The sequence below is a fragment of the Stegostoma tigrinum genome, chromosome 27 (genome assembly GCF_030684315.1).
Source record: "Stegostoma tigrinum isolate sSteTig4 chromosome 27, sSteTig4.hap1, whole genome shotgun sequence".
NCBI classification, from domain to species: domain Eukaryota; kingdom Metazoa; phylum Chordata; class Chondrichthyes; order Orectolobiformes; family Stegostomatidae; genus Stegostoma; species Stegostoma tigrinum.
In genome coordinates this window covers 38,993,605-39,017,307 of record NC_081380.1, presented here as the reverse complement: position 1 = coordinate 39,017,307, position 23,703 = coordinate 38,993,605, and the positions used below count along the sequence as shown (strand labels likewise).

The following is a 23,703-nucleotide window of genomic DNA, read 5'->3' as shown; positions in this document are numbered from 1 at the left end:
GATGTTGCCTGGACGTAATCCAGCTGAGGTGTGTTTAACTCAGGAGAGCAGTTGACAATTGATACGAGAGTCAATCACCTTGATGAGCATTACTCAAATCACCAATGGAGGGAGATTGCTTAAAATTCTTTCTGTTGAAGTTCTTTCTCTTTGTCTGAGTTGACAGCAATTCAACGCAGCGCGCTGAAATATTAGATTTTAAAGAGAGGCTGATTTTCCTTGCTTGCTGAGGCTTGGGCCAAACCGTAAGACACATTGAGCAGAAAAAGTGGTGTCAATACAGTTTAATGTGACCTACACATGTAAATGGCTAATTTGCTCAGTTTGGAGGGCAGATGGCAACAATTTATACGGAGGGTTACCAGGTAAGACTTAAAAGCAACGGCAAATACAATTGTACCAAGCAAACAGCTAGGAATTAAAGTAATACATAGGTATCCACACAAAGAAATTGCCTGCACCAGATGCTGCAGATGGAACCCAAGGGCCAAAAGTTGGCTTTTTTCACTTCTTGTGTGAAAGGAAGGTTTGCATTCATATAGCACCGTTCATGCTCTCAGGGCATCCTAAAACACTTTGCAGTCAAAGAGGTACTTTTGAAGACTGTTGTATGAAATGCTGAAACGGAGGTTTCCAACAAGGGAACAGAACGTGTTAAACGGTTCCTTTGCGCAACGAATTGAAATTGTTGCCCAGATTGAAGTCAAAATCACTGGTCTTCAATTCTACCTCTTCTTGGTTCCTCGAACCAATTACATGATCCTTTAGAAAGGAGCCACTATTACGTTGCTTCAACACAAAGGAGATTAATGATCAAAGTTGACAAGCCTTCCAGATGTGATCTAGGCCCCCTAGTACCTCATGCTGGTGAGTGGTATGAAGTGTGCTGCAGGACACCACATGCTTCCATTTGAAGGGCACCCAGGTGCAGATACAGATGCAGCAGAAGGGCAGGTAGTTGGGCCTTAACAGCCTGCTGCCTGGACCTGCGATTGGCCATCATGCCCTAGCCTTGGAACACGGGCAGATCAGTCAGCCAGCAGAAAAGACTGGTACAGTCACTGCATTACTGTTTTATATCAGCGGCGAGTCAGCCATATCGCCACAAGGTGCATGAAGCACTTTAACACGCTATAATCAAATGCAGTTTGATGAAGCTGGTGGCTGCTCAGAATGACATAGCCACAAAACAAAAAATCAGATTCTTACAAAAGCAGTTCCAAAGCGGGTACAGTAAGTGGGTGGGCACAGTAATTGGAGTGTGGGGGATGCTGCAGCTAGCTCTCCTCACAGGTACAATCATTAGAACAGTGAGGAACACAGAACCCTGAAGATACAACGGGTGCCCCTAGTTTCCAGTGTTGTCTTCTGCAAGCATGTTTGATGCTTCTTGTCATTGTGCCCAAAGTAATGTTTCTGTCCAGGAACACAGTCACTCATCAAGGACGTCAGAAAAAAGTGGCTCCTTTTGGTCGAAGGGGTGGGGAAGTTCAAGGAACTACAGCGGTACTGGGGATTAAAAAAAGGGTTCTGGCTCCCCACATTGCCAGCAGAACTACTTGTCATGAGTATTTAACAATGTGGTGAGAAGTACAGAAATGGGAACACAAGGAGCAGCACACTTAAATAAAGTAAGACACAGGCACAGGCTCTGGAGTAGAGGATCAAGACCGGGAGGAGTCCTGTACCACTGAGGGGCTGTACCAGGGAAAATTTCAGTCTGGGTTGAACTTCGCTGTGGTGATCCTAAAGCCAAGAGTGGGGGAAAGTAGGAAGTGGTGCTGGAAATAAAGCCTATTTCATACCAACGTTTGTTTGTTTCTCTTCCATCTCATCCTCATTTCAGTTTACTGGGTTAGTTTGGACCTTACTGACACATTGCACTGGCCTTTGGCACACTGATGCATTTCTGTATTTCTAAACATAGCCTACAGTTTAATCTACAAAATAAATAACAAGGCAAGAACAAGTCAAAGAGAGAGTGAAGATGTTTACACCAGACAGCAGCACAATAATCAGCAGGGCTGTAATCAGATTGCAATCTCCAATCAACCCTCTGAAAACAACTTATATTTGTCCACTTCAGGTCAATTTCACAAACTGATTGGCCATTTACACAAAAGCGTCTTAATAACAACTTGTAGGCAGATTGTTGAAGAGGGGAAAAAACGTTGAGGATCAGGTAATGACAGAGTGACCATTCCCACATTCACCGGGTCTTATATGCCTGTTTGTAACAGGAATAGAGCCACAGGGCAGAAGAAGCTGGCAGTTCAGCTTTGTTGTTAATCCATCCAGCACCACTGGAGAAATCACGTGGGTATCTGTGGTTCCACTGCACCAAGAAGTAAGCTATCGTGGCCTTCTGCTCAGATCCCGAGCATGACATCTTGTCTCAAAAACACAGACGTTTCAGGGTCAACCCTCCTGTTACAACCTGGTCCTTTTAAGGTTGGACCAACAGAAGAGTGATATGGTGAGGGATGGCAGTCTGTTACGTTAGCATTAGCTGGCAAGAGGCTCAAACCACGCCTCGAAAATCAACTACCAACTCTGACTTCCGGCCGACTTGTGGCACTGAGGTTCCTAACAACAGACTGGGAAAGAAAGCACAGCAGCAAGGGAATATCTTGATTCCTTCCCCAATTCAAACTGTCCTTCAGTCAGTCAAGGGCCAAAGTAGCCTTGAGGCAGAGACTGACTGCTTTATTGTCAGCGGTCTGTGCGGACAATGGTGTACATTCTGGATTGTCCTATGTTTATCAGGAGTCATCACTGATCAAATCAGAGCCGACAGCTCTCCCTTTCAAAAAATTGTTTGCCAAATAAATTGCTGTGGGAATTGTGTAGCAGTAGCTCTAAGAATGGATTGCAATTTTGTGCTCAGATAAATATACAGAAGACTGGTGGTGGAAGGGAATCATAAATTAAGAACTGTCCCAGGAAGTGTTTTGCAACGTTACTTTCAGTAAATAAGCTGGTAAAATCAACTGGTCACTGCCCTCCTCGAAGGCATGGTATTGTCACTGTCCATCTCTACCAACTAGTGTAGCCGCTGTTCATTCATGACCAATGGGTGTGGTCACTACCCATTCACTACCAACTGTTGTCTCTGTCTATCTCTACCAATTGGCATCACCACTCTCCATCCTGGTGTGGCCACTGTCCATTCTCTACTTGCTGTAATGCCTATGCCAAAGACACTTGGCAGTCAACACTCATCCCTCTGAAGATTAACACTATCTAATTACAAACATTAACTGGATAAGTAAAACTAAACTAGCCAACCAAATGATCTTCCACTGATAAAATTAACTAGTGCCCTAGGTTCTCGTATCCTGTAATTATCTGCAGCACTGACAAGAGTGGTAGTGTTGTTATGATGGGCAGTGAGCTCCTGACAGAGTTAAAATGGACACGTAGTGAAGTATTCCATTAACATCTCTCTGTCTGCAATAACTACCATGTTAGAGCCATTTTTCTTGGTTTCAAATTACTATCAGAATTGGAGACTATCTGTTCCTGACCATCTGACACATAGGCACTTCAGTGTCAGCAAGATGGGAAGAGCTGCGAATGAATTAAATCCATAATTAACAGTAGGCAGCATCACTAAGCAATCAAACAGATGAAAGCAAGCTCAATCTTTCAATTCTTCTTGCCTGTGTCCATGTCTCTTCATAATGGAGCATCCCATGTACATTGAATTACTTAAAGACACTCTCACACCCATCCCTAAAAACCAGATCATAGCTGCTTTAGTTCCTGACCTCCCTTGGCACTCCCAAAAAGCAATGGAGAAAAAGATGTTTGCTCTGTCAATTTGCATTAGTGCTGAGCACTGGTGGTTCTTGCCTGAGGCTGCAATTGCCACATTAAAGCAAATCCTGGTCTAACAGATTAATTCCAAAGATATTAAATAATTCAGCCAACGGCCAAACACGTCAATGGGTTTTAGGACCATTTTGAAAGTGCAAATAACACTCATTGCTGCCATGCGCAAGCCATTAACAAAGTTAAACTCCAGACTTGTTTGACCATGGAGTATATAAAGCATGAAGTGAACTGATTCGACACTGCACTGGGGTTAGGAGATGGGGGTAGGATTAAACTTTCCCTCCCATTTTAATCTTGATGATTCCACAGCTTCTTATTGGTAAGATTGAGGTGAAGTCAAAGTGTCAGGAAGCCTCACATTCAGAAAAGAGGTGCAGGGGTGAAATGAAAGAAATATATCCCTAGTGACCCCAGGACATCCCAAAGACTTTGACAGCCCTTATCTGCATGGTACAACAAGCGGCCAGGGAGAAGACGGCTTAAGTGTTAAAATTAATTGGTGCAGGATCTTCCTTCAATATCCCATGTTAGTAGCAATGGTCACTCTATTACTGCTAAGGCCAGCTGAGGCATCTTGGGCTACCTTTCATGGTGTCACTTGAACCTTGGGTCCTCTCCCTTTCTTGCACCCCCCAACTCCTGCCCTTCAGCAATTTAAACAGGGGGAACAAAGCTCTCCATGTAGAACTATCAAGAGGACTGCAGTGTGATGGCAAACTGTAAATCATGACTTTGCTGCATCTCGCTTGGCATAGAGGTCGGTCACTGTGGCTCGTATCTGGTTATCCCAATACACATACCCAGACCCACCTGCCCCCACTCCCCCAACTCCCCGAGCTCCTCACCTCAGCTTCAAGTTCTAACAGCAGTGCCTTAAAAGCACCGAGCTCAGTCAAACAGCTTTCAGGTCAGAAAAATCACCAACACTTGCCCAATGAATTGAAACTAGTCTAAGCAAGATGTGTAACATTCATCAGCTGTAAACTGTTGTACAATGAAAAATAAAATTTGAGCAAAACAGAGCCATGCTACCTTAAAGTCCAAGCTACAAGACCAAATTAAAAAATAAAAATTGTATGGACTCTTCTTAAAGTGACAGAATATTCAGTCACAAGAAACCTTAACAAATCCAACGCTCTAGACAAGTGAGAACTAAAGGAAACCTTACTATATAGGCAGACACATTAAAACATATTTTATCTCGTCAAAAATATCTGTGCAGTGGGCCACTGGGACTGTGGTTTATGTGTATATAAACATTAAAACTTATCACACAATCTTATTTTTTATCAATTTCATCTGAGCTTTTAAAAAAATATGGATTCTTTTCTTAATAAAATCATTTTCATAATTATAGCTTGTGTCCCTCTTAAAAATAATAAAAACCCAGTTTTGCATATCTAGCATTAGCATTTAAGGTAGTATGGCAACCCTTTAAAAAGACAAGGGTGGGGAATCCACTTAATGCCTTCCATATACCAGCATTAAAATGTCATGAAAGCTTTGGTTAGCTGAAACCATGTCAGATCAGCAGAATTGCCCCAACATTATAATGGTTAGTAATTACCTTTTTCTTAATTATTAATTATTAAATACAGGAAATCCTATCCTTACTGGTCCTAGATCTCATTTAACTACATCTACTAACTTGTATTTACCTTTGTAGTTTATTTTTAAAAAAAATTTTTTTAACTTTTTTTCTCCTCTTTTAACTTACAATACATCTACAACTAATACTCAAGATTTATTATTGGCGAGAGAATTATTTTGTCTAAAAAATCACTAAGCTAAGCATCAAAGACAGCACTCCAGGACAATAGTAACTGTATACACTAGCAAAAATACATCAATGTCTAACAATGAACTGGGGCGGAGGGGATGTGGAAATGTATCTCTGTGAGGTGAAAGGGAATGAGGAAAAATAAAATAAACTAGGAAAAACAGTTCAGAATTATCAACAAACCCCCCAAAAATATATATATATTTATTTATTAATACAAATGTTCCCTGATTACAATCAGAGCTTAGGGAACAATTGTTTGTTCTTCCCAAGAACAATTTCTATCTCCTTTAAAATGTGTGTTATTATTTCAATTTCGTGCCTCGATCAAATCTTTTCTCACTTATAAAAATGTCTACGCATCCAGCGTTTTTACAAACCAGTTGCTCCGAAGACAAAAATAAAACAGGGAGTAAAAAGAAATGTGTTTTTTTCTCTTTTAAAAGCAACCCTGACAGGATCCACTGTCGTTTTCATGTCATAATATTTGACTGCCTCTATAGTTACCTGCTTCTGTGTCTAGTCAGGCCATATGTTAATTGCTAACTCTTCTGTAACCTATCTGGAAACATTAATCCAGGAGTGCAGCAGCTATGAATCAGTGTATTAACAAAGAGTCTAGAGTACCAAATTTCATGTGTTGAAGAATTACTGCTATTTCTCTTTCTTCAAACGAAAAAAAAGATGATTTGTTGCTTTGTTGTGCAGCAAAATACAATAAACTAACCTGCAACATTCCCATTTCATCACATCATCCTAACAAGATGTCAATCTATTGGCTATTGGAGCCCTACTTGTCTCAATTTAATTTAAAAATAAAAGACAAATGTAACAAAAAGAAATTAGACTATCCTTCATACATCTCCCCCTCTCTAAGGGGATCCAGGACCATAAAAAATGCCAAATAATTAAATGTGCAAATAGAAATTGTCAGTTTCTCCCTACCAATCACAGTGCAACGATTTTTTAAAATGTTATTTTAATTATCTTTAAGTCTACAATAAATTAATCTTTAGAATGCTTCTATGCTGAAACCAATACAGCACTGAGGTATTCGTGAAAAAGAACCTTTCTTTTTGCTCTTAATTCAGTAATACAGAGTAAAATGGATAAGAGGCTCGTGTGAGTTTTGCTTTTGTACTGCCTTGCTATTTATCCCTAATCAGGCAATACGGTGACCGACAGGGTGGATTAAGGAGAGAAAAGCGAATGGTTGAAATGTGACAATATTTAGTCACTGATAATTTCGAGGCTGAAGACAGAACTCCCAGCCTGTTCATTTTGACAAACAGAGAGAAAAAATCAATTCAAGTAATTAAAACTTGTTCGTGGATTATTTCTTCAGTCCGGGAAGTGAAAAAAAATCTTTTTTCCCCCATTTCTCGATGTAAAATAAGAAATCCATGTACAACTGAGACAACCCTAGACTAAGGATGCTTTTCTGGAGCTGTCTACATAGGGTTGAAATCGACTAGAAATTAACATACTGGTAATGACGCGAGTACAGTCAGTAATTCCTTCAGGAATTAGCTACAGAGGAAGCCGAACAGTGTTACACTAGTATCGTTACAGTGCCGCCCAGGTAAGCAGGCGTGATAGCATTTCTAATTTCCCTCCAAGGTATAGATTCTGTATTTCACCAAGTGTGCCACTATCCCTGAGCAGCACCATAAGCATATTTTTTTTAAAAAATCAAAACACTTGTATCCCTCACTCTTTCTCAATCTCAGTCTCTCTCTCTCTCTCTCTCTGAACAGAATATATGCAGCCACTTGGAATCGTTATTTACAGTATTCGAGAGTTCACAAACTTCAACGACAAAAATAAACGCCTTATAATATAATCACCGCTCTGAACGACGACCCAGAAAATTAAACATAAACCCGTGAAAACAGTACTTATAGAAAAAGGACTTGGAAAATAAATCTCACAGTCCTGACCTTATTGCCAAAAGTGGAGCTAACCAAGATACAATTGCAGGACAAAAAAATAGATATATTTCTGATCGTTACTTTTCCGCTCCTTTTAGACAGTAACATTTAAAACAGAAACAATCCGTCCCCCATCGCCCTGTTTCACTGACTCCGGGCAGCAGCCTCCCCAGTTGCAGACATTCTCTCCCTGACATCTCCTTCTCAGTTATTCCTCACTTTTTGGTTCTGTTGTTTTAGCTGAGTCATACTGCAGCACTCCCCCGCCCCCCATCCCCAAAACCAACACCAGCCCTTCCCCTCCCCACCACAACTAACACCACCCCCCCACCCCACCCACCCCCGCCACCCCGAAACACTTATCAGGTCTTCAGAATTTGTAAAATCGGGGACGGAGGAATGGGGGCTGTGTGAACGAAATCAGGGCTCTTTCCCAGTCAAACGACACACACACACACACACACACACTCACTCACACACATAAAGAGATTACATTGCTGATTAATGATATCAGAAGTATCATATACAGTCTAAGAACTACATCACTAGGCCATAACACAAATAGCAAGAGAAAAATAATATTTGTGATTCAAATAAATTTCAAAATAAATCAAGAAACACTAAAAAGACTATTATTAATCATTTAAAATGCCATTTCCTTTTTTTTATCTTAAGGTTATTATAATACAGTAGATCACTGAGATGATGCGATTTAATTTCTTTCATTAAAAAAACACGATTAGTCCACAGACTACCACCTCCAGTTTTCTTTGCTCAGTGATGATGTAGTGCCTGTTTGTGAGTATTTTGTTAAAAGTTTTCTTCTTCGCTTTGATGGCATCACCTGAATATGGGACCAGTCAGAAAGTTCGGCCAGTCTCGCAAGGTGCTCCTGATAAACTCTGAGGAGAGCGAGGGTGAGGTGAGGGAGAGATTAGCGGGAGGGGGTCAGGGCGGGAGAGAGAAGAGCAGAATTATGTTACCTCACCGTACTGGACATGCTACTTAAATAACAGCAAGAACTAAACACAACACTGCACAAGACAAAGAAACTAAAACACAGCAGGGGATGTATGGGAATTTGGGAAGAAAGGGGTATTTTGCAGAGAATGCTTCATGAGTAACAGAGGGAAAGAATACTGTCAAATAGCAAGTCCAGATACACTCAGTGAGTCTCACATATTTTCTGATTAACCTGTTCAGGGATATTACTGTAGACTTCAGAAGCAGGTGGGACTTGAGCCCAAGCCTCCTGGTCCAGAGTTAGGAACACTACCACTGCACCTCATGAACCCCAACCCTCAGTCAGTCTGAAGCTTGTGTGGTCTGGCCCGTTATGTAACTTCAGTCTCACAACAATACCGGATCTCTTCCCTACCTTCAACGACCCAGTTGTAGAATTTTTTCTTAAATCAGTTGGTTCAATCATGTTATTACATACTTCTAGGAACTGAACCCAGGCCTTCTAGCTAAGGGGGAGGGACACTGCACAGCATCACATGAGACTCAACATCCTGTGGGTCCAACTTTATTTTTCCCAATCAAGCTGTTTAGAGATGCTACTACACACCCCTGGAGCAGGTTGGACTTGAACCGGGATCTTCTGGCTCAACAGTGGGACGCTACCACTGCGCCACAAGAGCTTCCCCCAGTGGGTGTGACCTATTTTTTCCAAACAATCTGTTCTGGGATGTTACTGCACACCTTTGCAGCACATGGGGCTTGGACTCAGGTCTCCTGGTCCAGAGGTAGGGACGACAACACTGCGTCACAAGAGGGTCAGATGTTTGATCTCTCAACTGTTGCCAGCTGAACTTTATTGTCTATCCTGAATGTCGCCCTCCTCTTGGAGTCAATGAATGTCACTAACCACTAGGAAACCCAGAGACATCAAACTTCAAAATGGTTCAGGGTTGTCTGAATCATTCCCTCATTAGCTACCCCACCAGTAACATGGTGTCATGGTAATTCCTTACTTCCTTTGTAAATTTCATCTGCTGCTCTGAAATAAGTCTCCGACATTTCCACATACCCTCCATAACATTAGGCACAGGTATCTGTCAGGGACTAGATTAATCAGTCCAGCAGCATGGTCCAGACCTGCCTGTGATATGCTTGCTCTTTGGTTGGGGGAGGGGTGGGGGGCACATGGAGGGTAGAAAATCTTATTGCACCTTTCCCCAACTGTGTGACTGAGACTTCCAGTAGTTTCTTAAGCATTTGTTATTATGGGCATCACTGTAGGTCAGGCCAGGTAAAGATGGCAGATTTCTTTCCCTGAGAGCACCAGTGAACGACTTTTGTGCTCCTGAGATGCTGCTTGGCCTGCTGTGTTCATCCAGCTCCACACTTTGTTATCTCGGATTCTCCAGCATCTGCAGTCCCCATTACCTCCGCCCATTGTTTATTGCAGTCTCTAATTTGTTTAGGTCTTTATAGCAGATAACAGATTTGGGTTTTTTTTGCAGCCATTAGCAATGACTGTTGGGCCAACTTTTAATTTTGGATTTTTTAAATTGAACTCTAACTTCACCACCTGCCATGCTGTGATTTGAACCCATGAACCTGCTGACTGTTAGCCCAGGATTGCTGATTACTAGTCCATTTATGAAACCACAACATCGCCTCCTTCCCTGTGTGGGTGGTTATTGGATAGGAACCTCTGCAACTCACCCCCACGTATATTTTCCTCCCCTTCACAGCTCCTGTTTGTTGACTTGATGTCAACACCCCATATCCTGGTGGTATTTTATCTGTCTGGAATTTCTATCTGCAGACAATCTCGATGAATATTTGAAGAGTGAGTGGCAAGGAGCCAAAGTTTGGAATACAATTAATTTACTAAGCACAGTGCTTTCATTATACAGATAATGTATTACTTCTTTTGTATTCTGCATGTGTTCCTGATACGTTTAATATATTACATTATGTACAAATCCAGTACAAACGAAGGGAATTTCAGTTTGATAGGTGGTCAATTTGTTTCTTCCCCCATATATTTTATCCTGGGTTGACATCATGTGACACTAGGGTGTGATTACATTGCTTTGGTTTAATATTTATGCCCTTTACTCTGCCAGAGGCATTTAAAATCATTTGATTGACCCCTCTACTAAATTAAGCAAGGTGAACGTGTTTAATTGGGTGGCACTTTCTAAGAACCAGATAGGCCAAATGGTCTTCTGTCAGCGCTATAGATTTCTTTGTTCTCATCTGCCCTTAAGTCCTAGCATTATTGCAAGGTCCTTGTCATATTTTGACGGTACAGCATTTCAACCTTTCAATGGTCTCCTGCTAAGTACAGTGCAGAGAGAGCCCCTCTGATTGAGAAGGGATTAGCGTTACTTTGCAGCTCCTACCACCCGAAAATGTAGACTTTGCAGCAACATCCGTGAAATATTTTCAAGCATGAGATTGCTGCTTAAAATTCAGGCAATGGTCCTGCATTCAGCTAGCAAAATTGGGGCATGGGTTCAGGTAAGTTAGTTGGCAACCTTCTTTATACCATGAGCACTCTGGGAATCCCAGAGCATGGTTACTCAGGGACGGCCAAAATCGGACTGGATGACGAATGGTGGCCATGAATTTGAGTTTCGTTTCACAAATTTACTTCACAGAAAGAGGCAGGCCAGTCTCTTTGGAATGGAGAAACGGGTTTCAGTCCAGGAGATTAAACCAATTGGAAGACAAAACTTGGTCCGCTTCAGCCTCCTAAAATTGCCAGCATGTAGGAGGTACAGAAATACACCATGCAACCAGAAGCTGGGCTTTGATTGAACGGCAAGCTCTTATGATACTTGACTTAGGACTGCACAACCACATAGAAAAAGCAAAGCAAGCACCTTAAGTGGCAAGCCAAAAGGGCATGCACTGGGTCAAGTAAGAAAAGCAGACATGAGCACAGGCTGAGCCAGGAAAATTGAAGGCTGCCTCTCTGATTAAAATTGTCCATCGAGCCTGGACAGAAGTGTGATGTGCTCTCAGCAAGTGTCCGCTGCTGGACAGTACTGAGTTATCACACAAATGGGGAGGAGATGGCCCACTGGTATTATTGCTAGAGGATTAACCCAGAGACCCATGTAAACTTCTGGGGACCTGGGTTCAAATCCTGCCATGGCAGATGGTGGAATCTGAATTCAATAAAAATCTGGAATTAAAAGTCCAAGGATAGCTTACGTAACCATTGTCAACAATCCCTGTTAGAGGATGCAACATGCTGCCTATACCTGGCCTGGCCTGTAATGTGGTTGTCTCTTAACTGCTGTCCGGGCAATTGGGGATGGGTAATAAATGATGGACTAGCCAAAGGCGCCCACACCCTGTAAGTGTATAATAAAAAAGAAACACTAAGACAGAATGCAAGGAAGAGGCTAAATGGGCCTGAAATTAATAGCCAGAACACTGGGAGGAAAACCAGTGCATTAATAGGAGATACAACACAACAGAATAGGAACTGAGTGGCTTCTGAAGCCGTAAGGACATCTTGCACTTGCTGAGACTATTCTATTCAAGGGCTGCAGAAACACAGGGTCATTCCTTATCCCACTGATATTGGGACATCGGGAAGTTGAGAAGGAGCGCAAGCAATCGGTTGTTGATAATTGGGTACGAAGTCAGTCTGAATCATATTTTTCAACATTTTGCAAAGTCTAAAAATGGGGCTGGCATCAGCTAGCTGGACTTCTGTGCACTCTATTAATTGGGGCATGGTTAGCTCAGTTGGCTGGACAGCTGGTTTTACAGTGCAGAATAACACCAACTCGCACACGTTCAATTCTTACACCAGCTGAAGTTACCATGAAGGATTCGACTTCTGAACCCCTCCCCTCACCTGAGGCATAGTGACCTTCAGGTTAAACTATCATCCACATGAAATGGGGAGCAGCCCTATGGACTGGTGCGATTGGGGCAATTTTACTAATTGTAAATACAGGACTTTCATAAATTAGGAGTTTAGGAATTTGATGAGCTGAGCTTGGTTTCCATCAATTGATTCCTAACAATTTGACACTGGCATTTCCACGAGTGGAATAGTGAATGACCTGCTCTAAAAACGTACAGCCAGTGTGGAAAACCATTTCCTCCTCACTAGCATTCTTCCATACTTTCATACACCCTGACTGGTCTTTGGTAGCCTGATCCATGACTTACACCAATACAGCTTAGTCCCACAAGACATGGCAATATGACACGACGACAAAGACTTGGGTGTAGATATTCTGCTACTTAGGGTCCTTCTGACTGAGAAAGAGACAATTCAGCCCAAAATGGCTCTTTGTAAAGCATTCTGGTGAGCCCCATTCCCCCACTTCATCCTCGCATCGGCTACGTTTGTCACCCTGAAGCACTTGTCCAATTTCTTTTCAAATTCAACAACTGAGTGGGTAAAGACAACCTTCTTGTATAGGTATCCCTTTTTTATTCACTCGTGGAATTTGGGCATTACTGGCAGGGCCAGCATTAATTGCCTGTCCCTAGATGCCCTTGAGAAGGTGGTGGTGAGCAGACTTCTTGAACCCACCTGCTGTGGGTTGACCTACAATGCCGTTCGGTGGGGAATTCCAGAATTTTGACCCAGCGACATCGAAGGAACGGTGATATAATTCCAAGTCAGGATGGTGAACGACTTGGAGAGGAACATGCAGGTGATGGCGTTCCTATGTATTTGCTGACGTTGTCCTTCCAGATGGAAGTCATCGTAGGTTTGGAAGGAGCTGTCAAAGGATTTTTGGTGTATTTTTATAGTGCATCTTGTAGATAGTACACACTGCTGTTACTGAGCGTCGGTGGTGGAGGGAGTGGATACTTATGGATCGCTAGCCAATCAAGCAGCTGCTTTGCCCTGGATGGTGTCAAGTTTCTTGAGCATTGGTGGAGCTGTGCCCATCCAGGCAAGTGGGGAGTATTCCATCACACTCCTGACGTGTGCCTTGTCAATGATGGACAGGCTTTGAGGAGTCAGGAGGTGAGTTATTTGCTGCAATATTCTGAGCGTCTGACCTGCTGTTATGGCTGGAGACAGATAGTAGGAACTGCAGATGCTGGAGAATCTGAGATAACAAGGTGTGAAGCTGGACGAACACAGCAGGCCAAGCAGCATCAGAGGAGCAGGAAAGCTGACGTTTCGGGTCAAGACCTTATGGCTACTGTGTTTATGTGGCTGGTCCAGTCAAGTTTCTGGTCAATGGTAACCCCAATGAAGTAGATAGTGGGGGATTCAGTGATGGTAGCACCATTGAATGTCAATGGTTAATTTATCTTTTTTTGGTGATGGTCATAGCCTGTCATTTGTGTGGGACAAACGTTATTTGCCACTTGTCAGCTCAATCCTGAATATTGTCCAGGTTTTTGCATCTGAGGAGTTGTGTATAGTGCTGAACATTAAGCAATCATCAACGAACAACCCACTTCTGACATTATGATGGAGGAAGGTCCTTGATGAAGCAGCTGAAAGTGGTTGGGACTAGGACACTTCCCTGAGGAACTCCTGCAGAGATGTCTTGGAGCTGAGATGACTGAGCTCCAACAACAACGACCATCTTTTATATGCCACTATGGTTGTGGCCAGTGGAGAGTTTGCCCCTGATACCCACTGATTCCAGTTTTGCTGGTTGGCACCTCATTTTTAGGTATGCCTGGTGCTTCTCCTGGCACACCCTCCTGTACTGTCCATTGAACTAGAGTTGATCCCCTGTGTTGGTGGTAATGGTTGAGTGGAGGTATGCCTGGCCATGAGGATACAGATTGTGCTGCAGTACAGTTCTGCTGCTGTTGATGGCTTACGCCTCTTGCATGCCCAGTCTTGATTTGTGAGATCTGTTTGAAGTCTGTCCTGTTTAGCACAGTGATAGTCCACACAACATGACAGGGTGTATTTTCAATGTGAAGGTGGGACTTTGTCTCCACAAGCACTGTGCAATGATCACTCTTACCAATACTGTCCTGGTCAGATGGATCTGCAGCTGGCATATTGGTAAGGATGAGGTCAAGTATGTTTTTTCCCTCATATTTTCCCATCTGCTGCAGACCCAGTCTAGCAGCTATGTCCTCGAGGACTTGACCAGATCGATCAGTAGTACTGCTGCCAAGTCGCTCTTGGCGATAGACAATGAAATTCCCCACCCAGAGTACATTTTGTGCCCTCGCCAACCTCAGTGCCTCCTCTAAGTGTTGTTCAACAAGAAGGATTCATCAGTTGAGGGAGGACAATGTGTGGTAATCAGCAGGATGTTCCCTTGCCTGAAGCCATGAGACTTCATGGGGTCCAGAGTCAATGCTGAGAACTCCCAGAGCAACTCCCTCCTGACTGTTTAGCACTGTGCCGCCATCTCTGCCAGTGAGACAGGGCATTTCCAGGGACGGTGATGGTGGTGTCTGGGACATTGTCTGGTATGATTCTGTGGGTATGACTATGTCAGGCTGATGCCTGACTAGTCTGTAAGACAGCTCTCACAATATTGGCACTAGCCCCCAGATGTCAGTAAGGAGGCCCTGCAGGGGCAACAGAGCTGTTTGTGCTGTTAACTTTTTTGGTGCCTGCATCAATGCCAGATGGTCTGTCCAATTTCTTTTCTTTGAGACTTAGTAGTGATTGAATTAAACTGAGTGGCTTGCTAGGCCAATTCAGAGGGCAGTTAAGAGTTGACCACATTGCTGTGGGTCTGAAGTCACACATAGGTCAGACCAGGTGAGGATGGCAGATTTCCTTCCTTAAAGGGCATTAGTGTCCCAGATCGGTTTTTCCCAACAATGGACAAACAATTTCATGGTCATCATTCAATTCTTAATTCCAGTTTTTTTTTAAAAATTGAATTCAAATTCCACCATCTGTCCTGGCCGGATTCAAACCTAGATCCCCAAGACATTAGAGATAACACGGTGCGAAGCTGGATGAACACAGCAGGCCAAGCAGCATCAGAGGAGCAGGAAAGTTGATGTTTCAGGTCAAGACTCTTCTTTCATCCAGCTTCACACCGTGTTATCTCAGATTCTCCAGCATTGGCAGTTCCTACTATCTCCCCAAAACATTAGCTGAGTTTCTGGACTAATAATCTAGCCATAATACCACTAGGCCATTGCCTCCCTCAAACAGAAAACTGCCTAGAGAGCATTGAAGCCAGCTGGTGGTGGAAATTCTATCCCATTCTTTAGTGTGTAACGAAGCTTGGTGGGTGTGTCACTATCATCCTGTAGATTGCCTAAATCAGAACAGACCTCTGTTTCCCACCATGAAAGACTGCTTTATCTTCTTCCATTTTATTTACACTGCTTCATTTAAAATTTCCTGTTTATCTTGCCCCTTAAAAAAATTCCATTCTGCCCATTTCTTCCTCCTCTCACTCACCTTAACACCCTCTGTCTTCTCATCCTCCCACAGGCTGTTCAAAGCCAAGGAGGACCGTACCTGGTCACTCTTTAAATTTGGTGATATCTCTGAACCTTAATGATGACATTTTGACCTTGACAGTGTGAGTGACCTTGGGTCCATCTCCCCACTGTCAACACAAAACAAGGATAACACGCAAGGGTTTTCTCGATCCCTGTGTTTCAGGTCAACACCACATTGTGTGTTCACCCATACAATTAGACAACTCACAGCACCTTCACTACATGGTCCTGAATACAAAACAAGATTTCTGCATTAAAAATAAATGATGTTTATGTCAGTCATTGAAATGAGAGAAAGGAAAAGTGAGGAGCAATAAAAACTGAAAGGAGCTGGAGAAATTCAGCAGGTCTGGCAGCACCTGTGAAGAGAGAAGTACAGTTAATGTTTCATATCTGATGTGACTCTTTCTCTCTCTACAGACCTGCTGAGCTTCTCTGTGTTTGTTTCAGACTTTTTCCCAGTGTCTGCAGTGTTCTCCTTTCAGCCAATCAGGGACAAGTTTTCTTGACCTTGAGTGAGGTATGACACCGATATAAGCTGTTGGACGTATGCTAGCTCAGTTGGCTGGATGGCTGATCAGTGATGCTAAAAGGTGTGGGTTCAATTCTGGCACCGGATGAGGTTATCATAAAGGGTTGTCCCCTCAACTGATGCTTGGTGACTCTTAGCTTAAACAACAACCAGTTGTCTCTCTCTCTCTCTCTCTCTCTCTATCTCTCTCTCTCCCTCTGTAATGAGAGAGTGGCCCTATGGTCTGATAAGACTGCAGTGTCTTTACCTTCTTATATAAGCTTTTCTAAGTGATATTGCTGGAGGGGATGAGTCTTGACTCAAGACACTACAGAGATCTCCTCTTTAAAACATCACCATGGGATCTTAGACATTAGTAGTGCCCCCCCACCCCCGGCAAATGTTAAATCACTTTGATTTAGTTTACTCTTTGAATCCCTATAGTGTGGAAGCAGGCCATTTGGCCCAATGAGTTCAGACTGACCCTCCAAAGAGCATCTCACCCAATAACCCCGCCCACCCATAACCCTGCATTTCCCATGGTTAAGCTAGGTCACCTAGGCTGCACATCCCTAGACACTACGGACAATTCGGCATGGCCAGTCCACCGAACCTGCACGTCTTTGGACTGGGGGAGGAAACCGAAACACCCAGTGGGCACCTATGAGGATGCAGGGAGAACATGCAAACTGCACACAGACAATTGCCAGAGGGCGGAATTGAACCATCATACATCAGTCTGTTGTTGATTGCTGGTCAAGGTGACCTGTGCCAAACTGGACAGCAGGTATTGACCTGTGGACTTCTGTCTGCTCAACGGGTGCCAAGCTGACCATTCTCAGACCCCATACTGTCCTGGTCAAAGGTTGCCACGCAGTCTGTACACAAATCTGTATCTTTGAAGTTGCCATGTGTGTGTGGCGTGCAAAAATAAAATTTTGAGGGACCGCACCTAAGTAAATCACCTAGCCACTGCAGAAAACATTGTGCCAGGCCAACATCTATCCCTCAAATAAACATGGCTGAAACAGTGGAGGTTATCCAATCATAGCCCCACTGCTGCCTGCGGGAGCTTGCTTTGTGCAAATTTTGGCTGCTTAACTCCCTGCAGTACATCAATGACTGCACTTCAGAGGACAACTAAACTTGCAAGGTGCCTCTCTGGGTTCCCGAGGTGGCAAAAGGCGCTATGTCAATCCAAGTATTGCCATCCGTTGCCATGGAGGAAACGTCTACAGGCTCCTCCTGGCCCCAGCCCCAGGGAGGGAGGGTAGGGATCTGGATCACTAACCTGTCGTGCCATCCAAGGCCCATACTGCCTTCTGTCCTCAGATTGTGTAGCAGTGGGAAAGCAGTGACCAGGTAAGTAAGGATTACAGAGGAGGATGGAAATGTGGGTGTGTGATGGTGAGTTAGCTACCTTAGGAAAAACAAGGAAGGGAAATGGAATGGAATATATTACATATAGAGATATAATATGCAATACCTCAAACCTGAGATGGCAACCAACCAACCACCTGTTTGCTTTCAATGGTATCCATTTGTGAATGCCGTGGCGATCAAAGGTCCCTAAAATTGTACAGTTATTATGTCCGTCAGTGCTTGATACAAATGCAAACAAGGAAACTTTCTTTAACAAGAACTTGCAAACACCAAAAGAAAAGTGATGATTTAGCTACAGGAAGTGACCTTGCATTGAGTCCATTAAGAGGTGGTGTCTCAGAATCACCTTCCTCCCTGCCTGGTTGGCGAGGCAATAAGTCAGCAGAGTGTTAGAGCAATGAGGGGAAAACTCTCACAGAGCTCAAAGAATCAACGTGGGTTGGGAAGTTTCAATGGTCCAGTTTGTGTGGGCAATAATATTAGCCCCGTCATTTGAACCATCTTCCTCCGACCCATTCAACTCTTTGGTCATTGTTTGGGAAAGATATTATTTTAAGCAGAATTCTACACCAACTCATCACCAAATGCAACAGATGTAACACATTTGGCTTCTTCATTCACAGATACTCTGTGATCTAAAGGGAGGGAGGTATGTAAAACGCTTTTTACAGACAAATTTCTCACAATGATCAAGGTGATTAACAGTTGCAATGTTAGATCAGAAATAGACATCAATTTAAGTGTTGCTTCCTCACTATATAAATCCATAAGAATTAGCATCTTTGTTATTGGGGTCAGTGGCCCTTGGTGCCATTACTTGCTACTCTTTCTGTAAGGAAACAATATAGAGTGTAGTTTCTACATACTCTTTCTATCACCTCTCTATATTAGGGAGTTATGCCTCTGTACAAACAGACCTATTAATTAGGGACTTGAATATTTGTGTTTCAGATACCTACACCTCTGTATACTGGGGACCTGAACCTCTGTGTAATAGGAACATACACCTCTGCATATTAGAGACCTGAACCTTTCGATATTAAGGACTTGAATGTCTGTATATTAGGGACCTTAGCCTCTGCATATTAGGGACCTGAACCTTTGTGTATTACAGACCTGTATCACTGTATATTAGGGACCAGCACTTATGTAATATTAGGGACCTGAACCTCTGTTTAAAGAATAATAAAAGCAACAAATCATATTATACACAACTCATATTTGGAAGCTCACATATATATTGGAAACATGGAATTCTGGGATCTGGACCAGGAACATATTGTATTCGAATTGACCAGTTCTTCATTGCATCACAGTTTGGAGAGGCTGTCAATCCCCAATCTACGCTGATCTGTTTTTCCCAATTTGTATTCTCATGGTTTGTTACCAGTTATGGGGCTACAGAATGGACCAACTTGTCCTGGTAACGTATATCCTCTTAAAACCATCACCTTTTGGCCTGGTTAGTGGGGTGAGTGATTAATGAACTCTGGGCTTGCTGTCCTGAAGAAGGGTCACCGGACCCGAAACGTTAACTCTGATTTTGTTTACTTCACAGATGCTGCCGGACCTGCTGAGCTTTTCCAGCAACTTCTGTTTTTGTTCTGGGCTTGATGGGTTTGATACTAATGGACAAATCTGACTGGTGTTTCTGCTGTACTCTGACTCCATCCTGACCTTTGTCCCACCCCAGTAACTAGGACCTTGTATTGGTGCTGGGTGCCAATAACCCTTCAATATTTGGCCAAAAGGTCCATTCTTCAGACGCAATGAACGTAGGCCATTTCATTCAAGGAGCCTTCAGGCCTATCCCTGCATTCCCCGAGGATACACGTACAATGCTCCAGTAGAGGATAGAAATCAGAGACTGGTGCCCGGTTCACACAAGGAAATCTCCAACGTTAGGTCGGCAAACTCAGCGCAGAGCAGGAGTCTCCCTCCTCCGAGAGGCTCAGTGTCAAATCCATCAGCCTGGTGAGGCTTCAGAGAAACTCAAAAAATGCTCTGGTGCTTTCATTCACGGTGGGAATGAGATGCAGGAGGTGGTGGGGAGGAGAAACACCGGAGTTATGCGGTGAGATTGAATCTATGATAGGGGATGGGAGAGGAGATTGAGAGGGTGCTGTTTCTTAGCCACAAGAGGTGGCACAGAATTTACAAAGCACTGATCCTGAAATGACGTAGCCAGGATATGAGCAGGTGTCAAATTCCACTCCGTTACTTCTGCACAGGTTTCAAGGTTGGCCACATAAATGGGGCTAACGTCCCTCTTGGAAGGGGTGGGGAAGAGGAATTTCAGACTCTCTGTCATGTATTGATACACCATCGCATATCTTCAGGGTCACAGCATAGTGAGAGCCCAGTTGTGATACGCTAGGGTCTGGCAATGAATTATCTTAATAGGACTGACAGCCTCTCTTCAGGAATAATATGGGTTCATGCCAACACATCTAATATTTGAGCACAGCATCTTGACGCAAACACATACAGTTAAAAGGCGAGTTTCAACTCCAAAGCATTTCATTTCATTGGTCTATATTGGCTGGATCAGAATTCAATCGAATGGTCCTATATTCTCCAGAGTCGAGATGCACAAAGGATGGTCTCATTGAAAGGTGACCTTGACAGAGTAGCTACTGAAAAGAGCCATTTCCCTTCACTGGCGAATTTAGAACGAGAACTGAAATGAGGAGAAACTTCACATTGAATCTTTGAAATTGTGTCTCTCAGGAGGGCTGTAGATTTTCACTGTTTGAGGATGTTCAAGGTCCAGTTAGATGGATTTTGGATACTGAGTCAATCAAAGGGCACAGGGATAGGGAAGGGGAGGATGTGTAAGGGTGTACAATCAGTCATGAATGGCGCAGCGGTCAGGTAGGGCTGTGTGGTTTACTGCTGCTGCTGATTCCTGTGATAACATGAGCAATGAAAACATTTAGGAAAGAAATATCAGCATTCAGATCATGAGCTGACAGTTCCGGGTCAAAGCTACTTCCCTGTAAACCACAGGGAGATTCATTCTGAATTGCAGCTTTATTTGAAGGATTATTTTGTTGAGGGATGGGATCAGAGAAGTTAGCTTATGGTATGGTGACTGTGCCTGAATGAGACTCTTGAGTAGATTCTGTTGTCTATTTATTTGAGAAATTACTGTGGTTATTGACTGTTGAGACAGCCGCGGGCACAATGTAGAGCAGAATAGCTAAGGACTTTCCAGATCTTTCTGGCAAGATGGTTCGAAGGGCTTTAGTTGGGTCACCCGGGAAAGGAAGTCATCACAGGGGTCCATCGAGGGGGCACTGTGGGATCCTCTCTTACACTGACTGAAAAGTAACAACAGTTCCTAATTAAAATGGGAATGCGGAGAAATAAAATGGATGTTTAGGAGTCTGAATTCAGAGGTCTCGGTTTGTGGAGGGGTGGGGGATACAGAGAGGAAGGGGCTCAGAGTGAGAGAACTGAAAATGAACCAGGATTTTGGATCCATCATCACTCGGTCCCACTGGAAAACGGATGTGCATAGATGCCAAACGAGTGTGGGACAGTGCCAGCACCCAGACAAGGCTAGCAGGCAAGAATTGATATCTGTCCTCCACACCCTCAGTGGAACCATACCCAACACGAGCCACCAAAAGGGGAGAGAAGGCTGACCAAAAACAAAAACCAAACGAGGGAAGGGACAGAAACCATTACTGGATGAAGGCAAAACATCGCAGCCTCCACAGACCAACGCAAACACTGCCCACTAGGATCATCATGAAGGCAATCTTCCAGCCAGACATGCTGCACACAGTATCAGATCATTCATTAAACTAGCCTTAAGGAAAATGCAACAAAAGCATTTCTGTCTCTTGCCAATTCAAACTTTCCAAATTGTGTTGATGAAATATTACAGGCATCTGGCCAAAGATATAAACATACTCTTTTGAAACTGGTATCAAGGATTGTGACTATCTCTGCATTTTTAATTACTTTGTAAAAATCCCAATGACCCTTTCTGCAACTACAACTTGAGAACCACAGTGTAAGTAAGCTCTAGAGTAGGAAATACCCATTCATACAGCCCCGAAGCTGCTAATTAGTATGATCATGAGCTACATAATACGTCTGATAACCCAGATTTATTACCTTGTAAATGCTTCCTGGTTCTCTTGTATCTAGTATGTTTAATGTCATTGCCCTATTGTAAAGAATAATTTGTTGTAACATTGAAGGTTTCCCTGTTCTTTTTGTGTGTAACATTCAATATTCCTCCAGTCTCATTGGGTGTAAGGTATAACATCCAGGATCGTGTTGTGTATAATATCTATAGCTTTTCCGGTGCTGTTGCATGTAATATTTTCATGCTTGCCCCACTCTCCCATTGCATTTCAGTATCTTTTAATCCTGAGGAAAAGAAATAATTAGGACCCCCACTGCCCCATTGAGTATGACACATTCCAAGTACCGCTTTCTGTTTTATGATCGAGATACAGGCAGCTGTTTACAGACAGAAATATTTTTGTTTCACTTTCTTTAAGCAAATGTTGCTAACCATGCATTTAATTTTAAAAAAACTGCAAGTTAAACAGCAAACATTCAGTATTAATTATTAGAGTTACTGAACCTTCTGGAGTGTGACATTGTGATTCACCCACAATAGGATGATGTGCCCTAACTGTACTTCGAGGACTTTTTCTTATATACCTGTACAGGACGCCTGTGCCATGGATATGAAAATTATTACTGTTACATGGCTTAACAGCTAAAGGACAAAATGTACGTAATGGAACTTTTAAAATCCACACACATACATCACTTACACTTTTCTGTTCAAAATAGCACAATCGTCCCATTTTCCACCCCCGCCCCCTTTCAAATGAACAATTTCCATTAAACTTTACCTCTTTACACCAAACAAAATAGAAAGAATGAGGATGTGACAATGTTCACTTGCTCAGGAGATACAGATAACACACTCCAGATGAAAGCCAACCCAAACTCTGACCTTGGCGTTGGGGAGATGGATATTGGCCACCCCGTGCTCGGATGGAGTGAGCTAACTGAGTTGCAAAGACCGGTGAGAGGCGGGCAGAGGAGCGAATCATTAGCAATCAGGGAGCGCTGCTAATTCACGCGACATTTCAGAGATATTCGAGGCTGTACTTGTGTTCCAGTCATTTCGAGATCTTGGAGCTTTGAGCTCCTCGATATAATTGTTCCACTACATGACTGTCACCCAATTTAAACAAAACTTTAAAACGTGCATGTTGATCTTCTCAGAAGAGCCTGGGTGCCTCATGCCTCAAATATTGGGTGGATTTGCAACACTTATGGATGACCAGTGGTCTGTGAGGTTACCTACCGAAGGAAAAGCCTTGGTCAGAGGTTAGGGTTGGATTGTCTCTCAGCTCTTTATGGTTTTAGTTTCAGACCAAATGCTTGTGTTAGGCAAGAGTGGAAAACAAGTGCAAAGTAGAGAGAGACAGAGAGAGAGAGAGAGAAGGGAAGGCAGTGGAACAGTGAAGTGGATGGAGATAGACAGAGAGGAGAGGGGTGAATCGAAACCTCACTTACCCCAATGCTGTGTCCAAAGCCAGAGCCGGGCTGGGGGCTGGTAGCACTCATGTAGTTACCGACACCAGAGTCTTGGCTGGCCGTACCATAGATATCAGCGACCGGGCCTGGACTGTTGGCTCCAGGAAATCCACCAGGTCGGGCTGGGTTGGTGCCTGCTGGAGAAGCAGGGGCGCCATAATTCGGTTGAGCACTGTAGCTATTCAGGACTGGTGTGTAGAGAATAGAGCTGGGTATAAGGCACGAGCAGGGCATGCACAAAATCAAAAGCCAAACACTACGACAGCCTAAGGCCCCATTTTTCTAACACTCAATCC

The 23,703-nt window shown here is 43.3% G+C and overlaps 1 protein-coding gene across 20 annotated transcripts in view; it reads right to left on the bottom strand.

The window, feature by feature from the left end:
- Positions 1-7,894: 7,894 nt before the first annotated feature.
- Positions 7,895-23,703, bottom strand: part of msi2b (musashi RNA-binding protein 2b) — a 518,162-nt gene continuing 502,353 nt past the window's right edge. For 11 of the 20 annotated variants that reach the window (XM_048557145.2, XM_048557147.2, XM_048557152.2 and 8 more), the window contains 3 exons: positions 23,387-23,595; positions 17,934-18,016; positions 7,895-8,450 (listed from right to left, as the gene is read on the bottom strand). In XM_048557145.2, coding sequence (XP_048413102.1) covers positions 17,975-18,016; positions 23,387-23,595 — 251 coding nt within the window. In that variant the 3' untranslated portion in view covers positions 7,895-8,450; positions 17,934-17,974. The remainder of the gene's footprint in view (positions 8,451-17,933; positions 18,017-23,386; positions 23,596-23,703) is intronic. The other 9 variants (XM_048557150.2, XM_048557153.2, XM_048557161.2 and 6 more) reach the window with 3 other exon arrangements.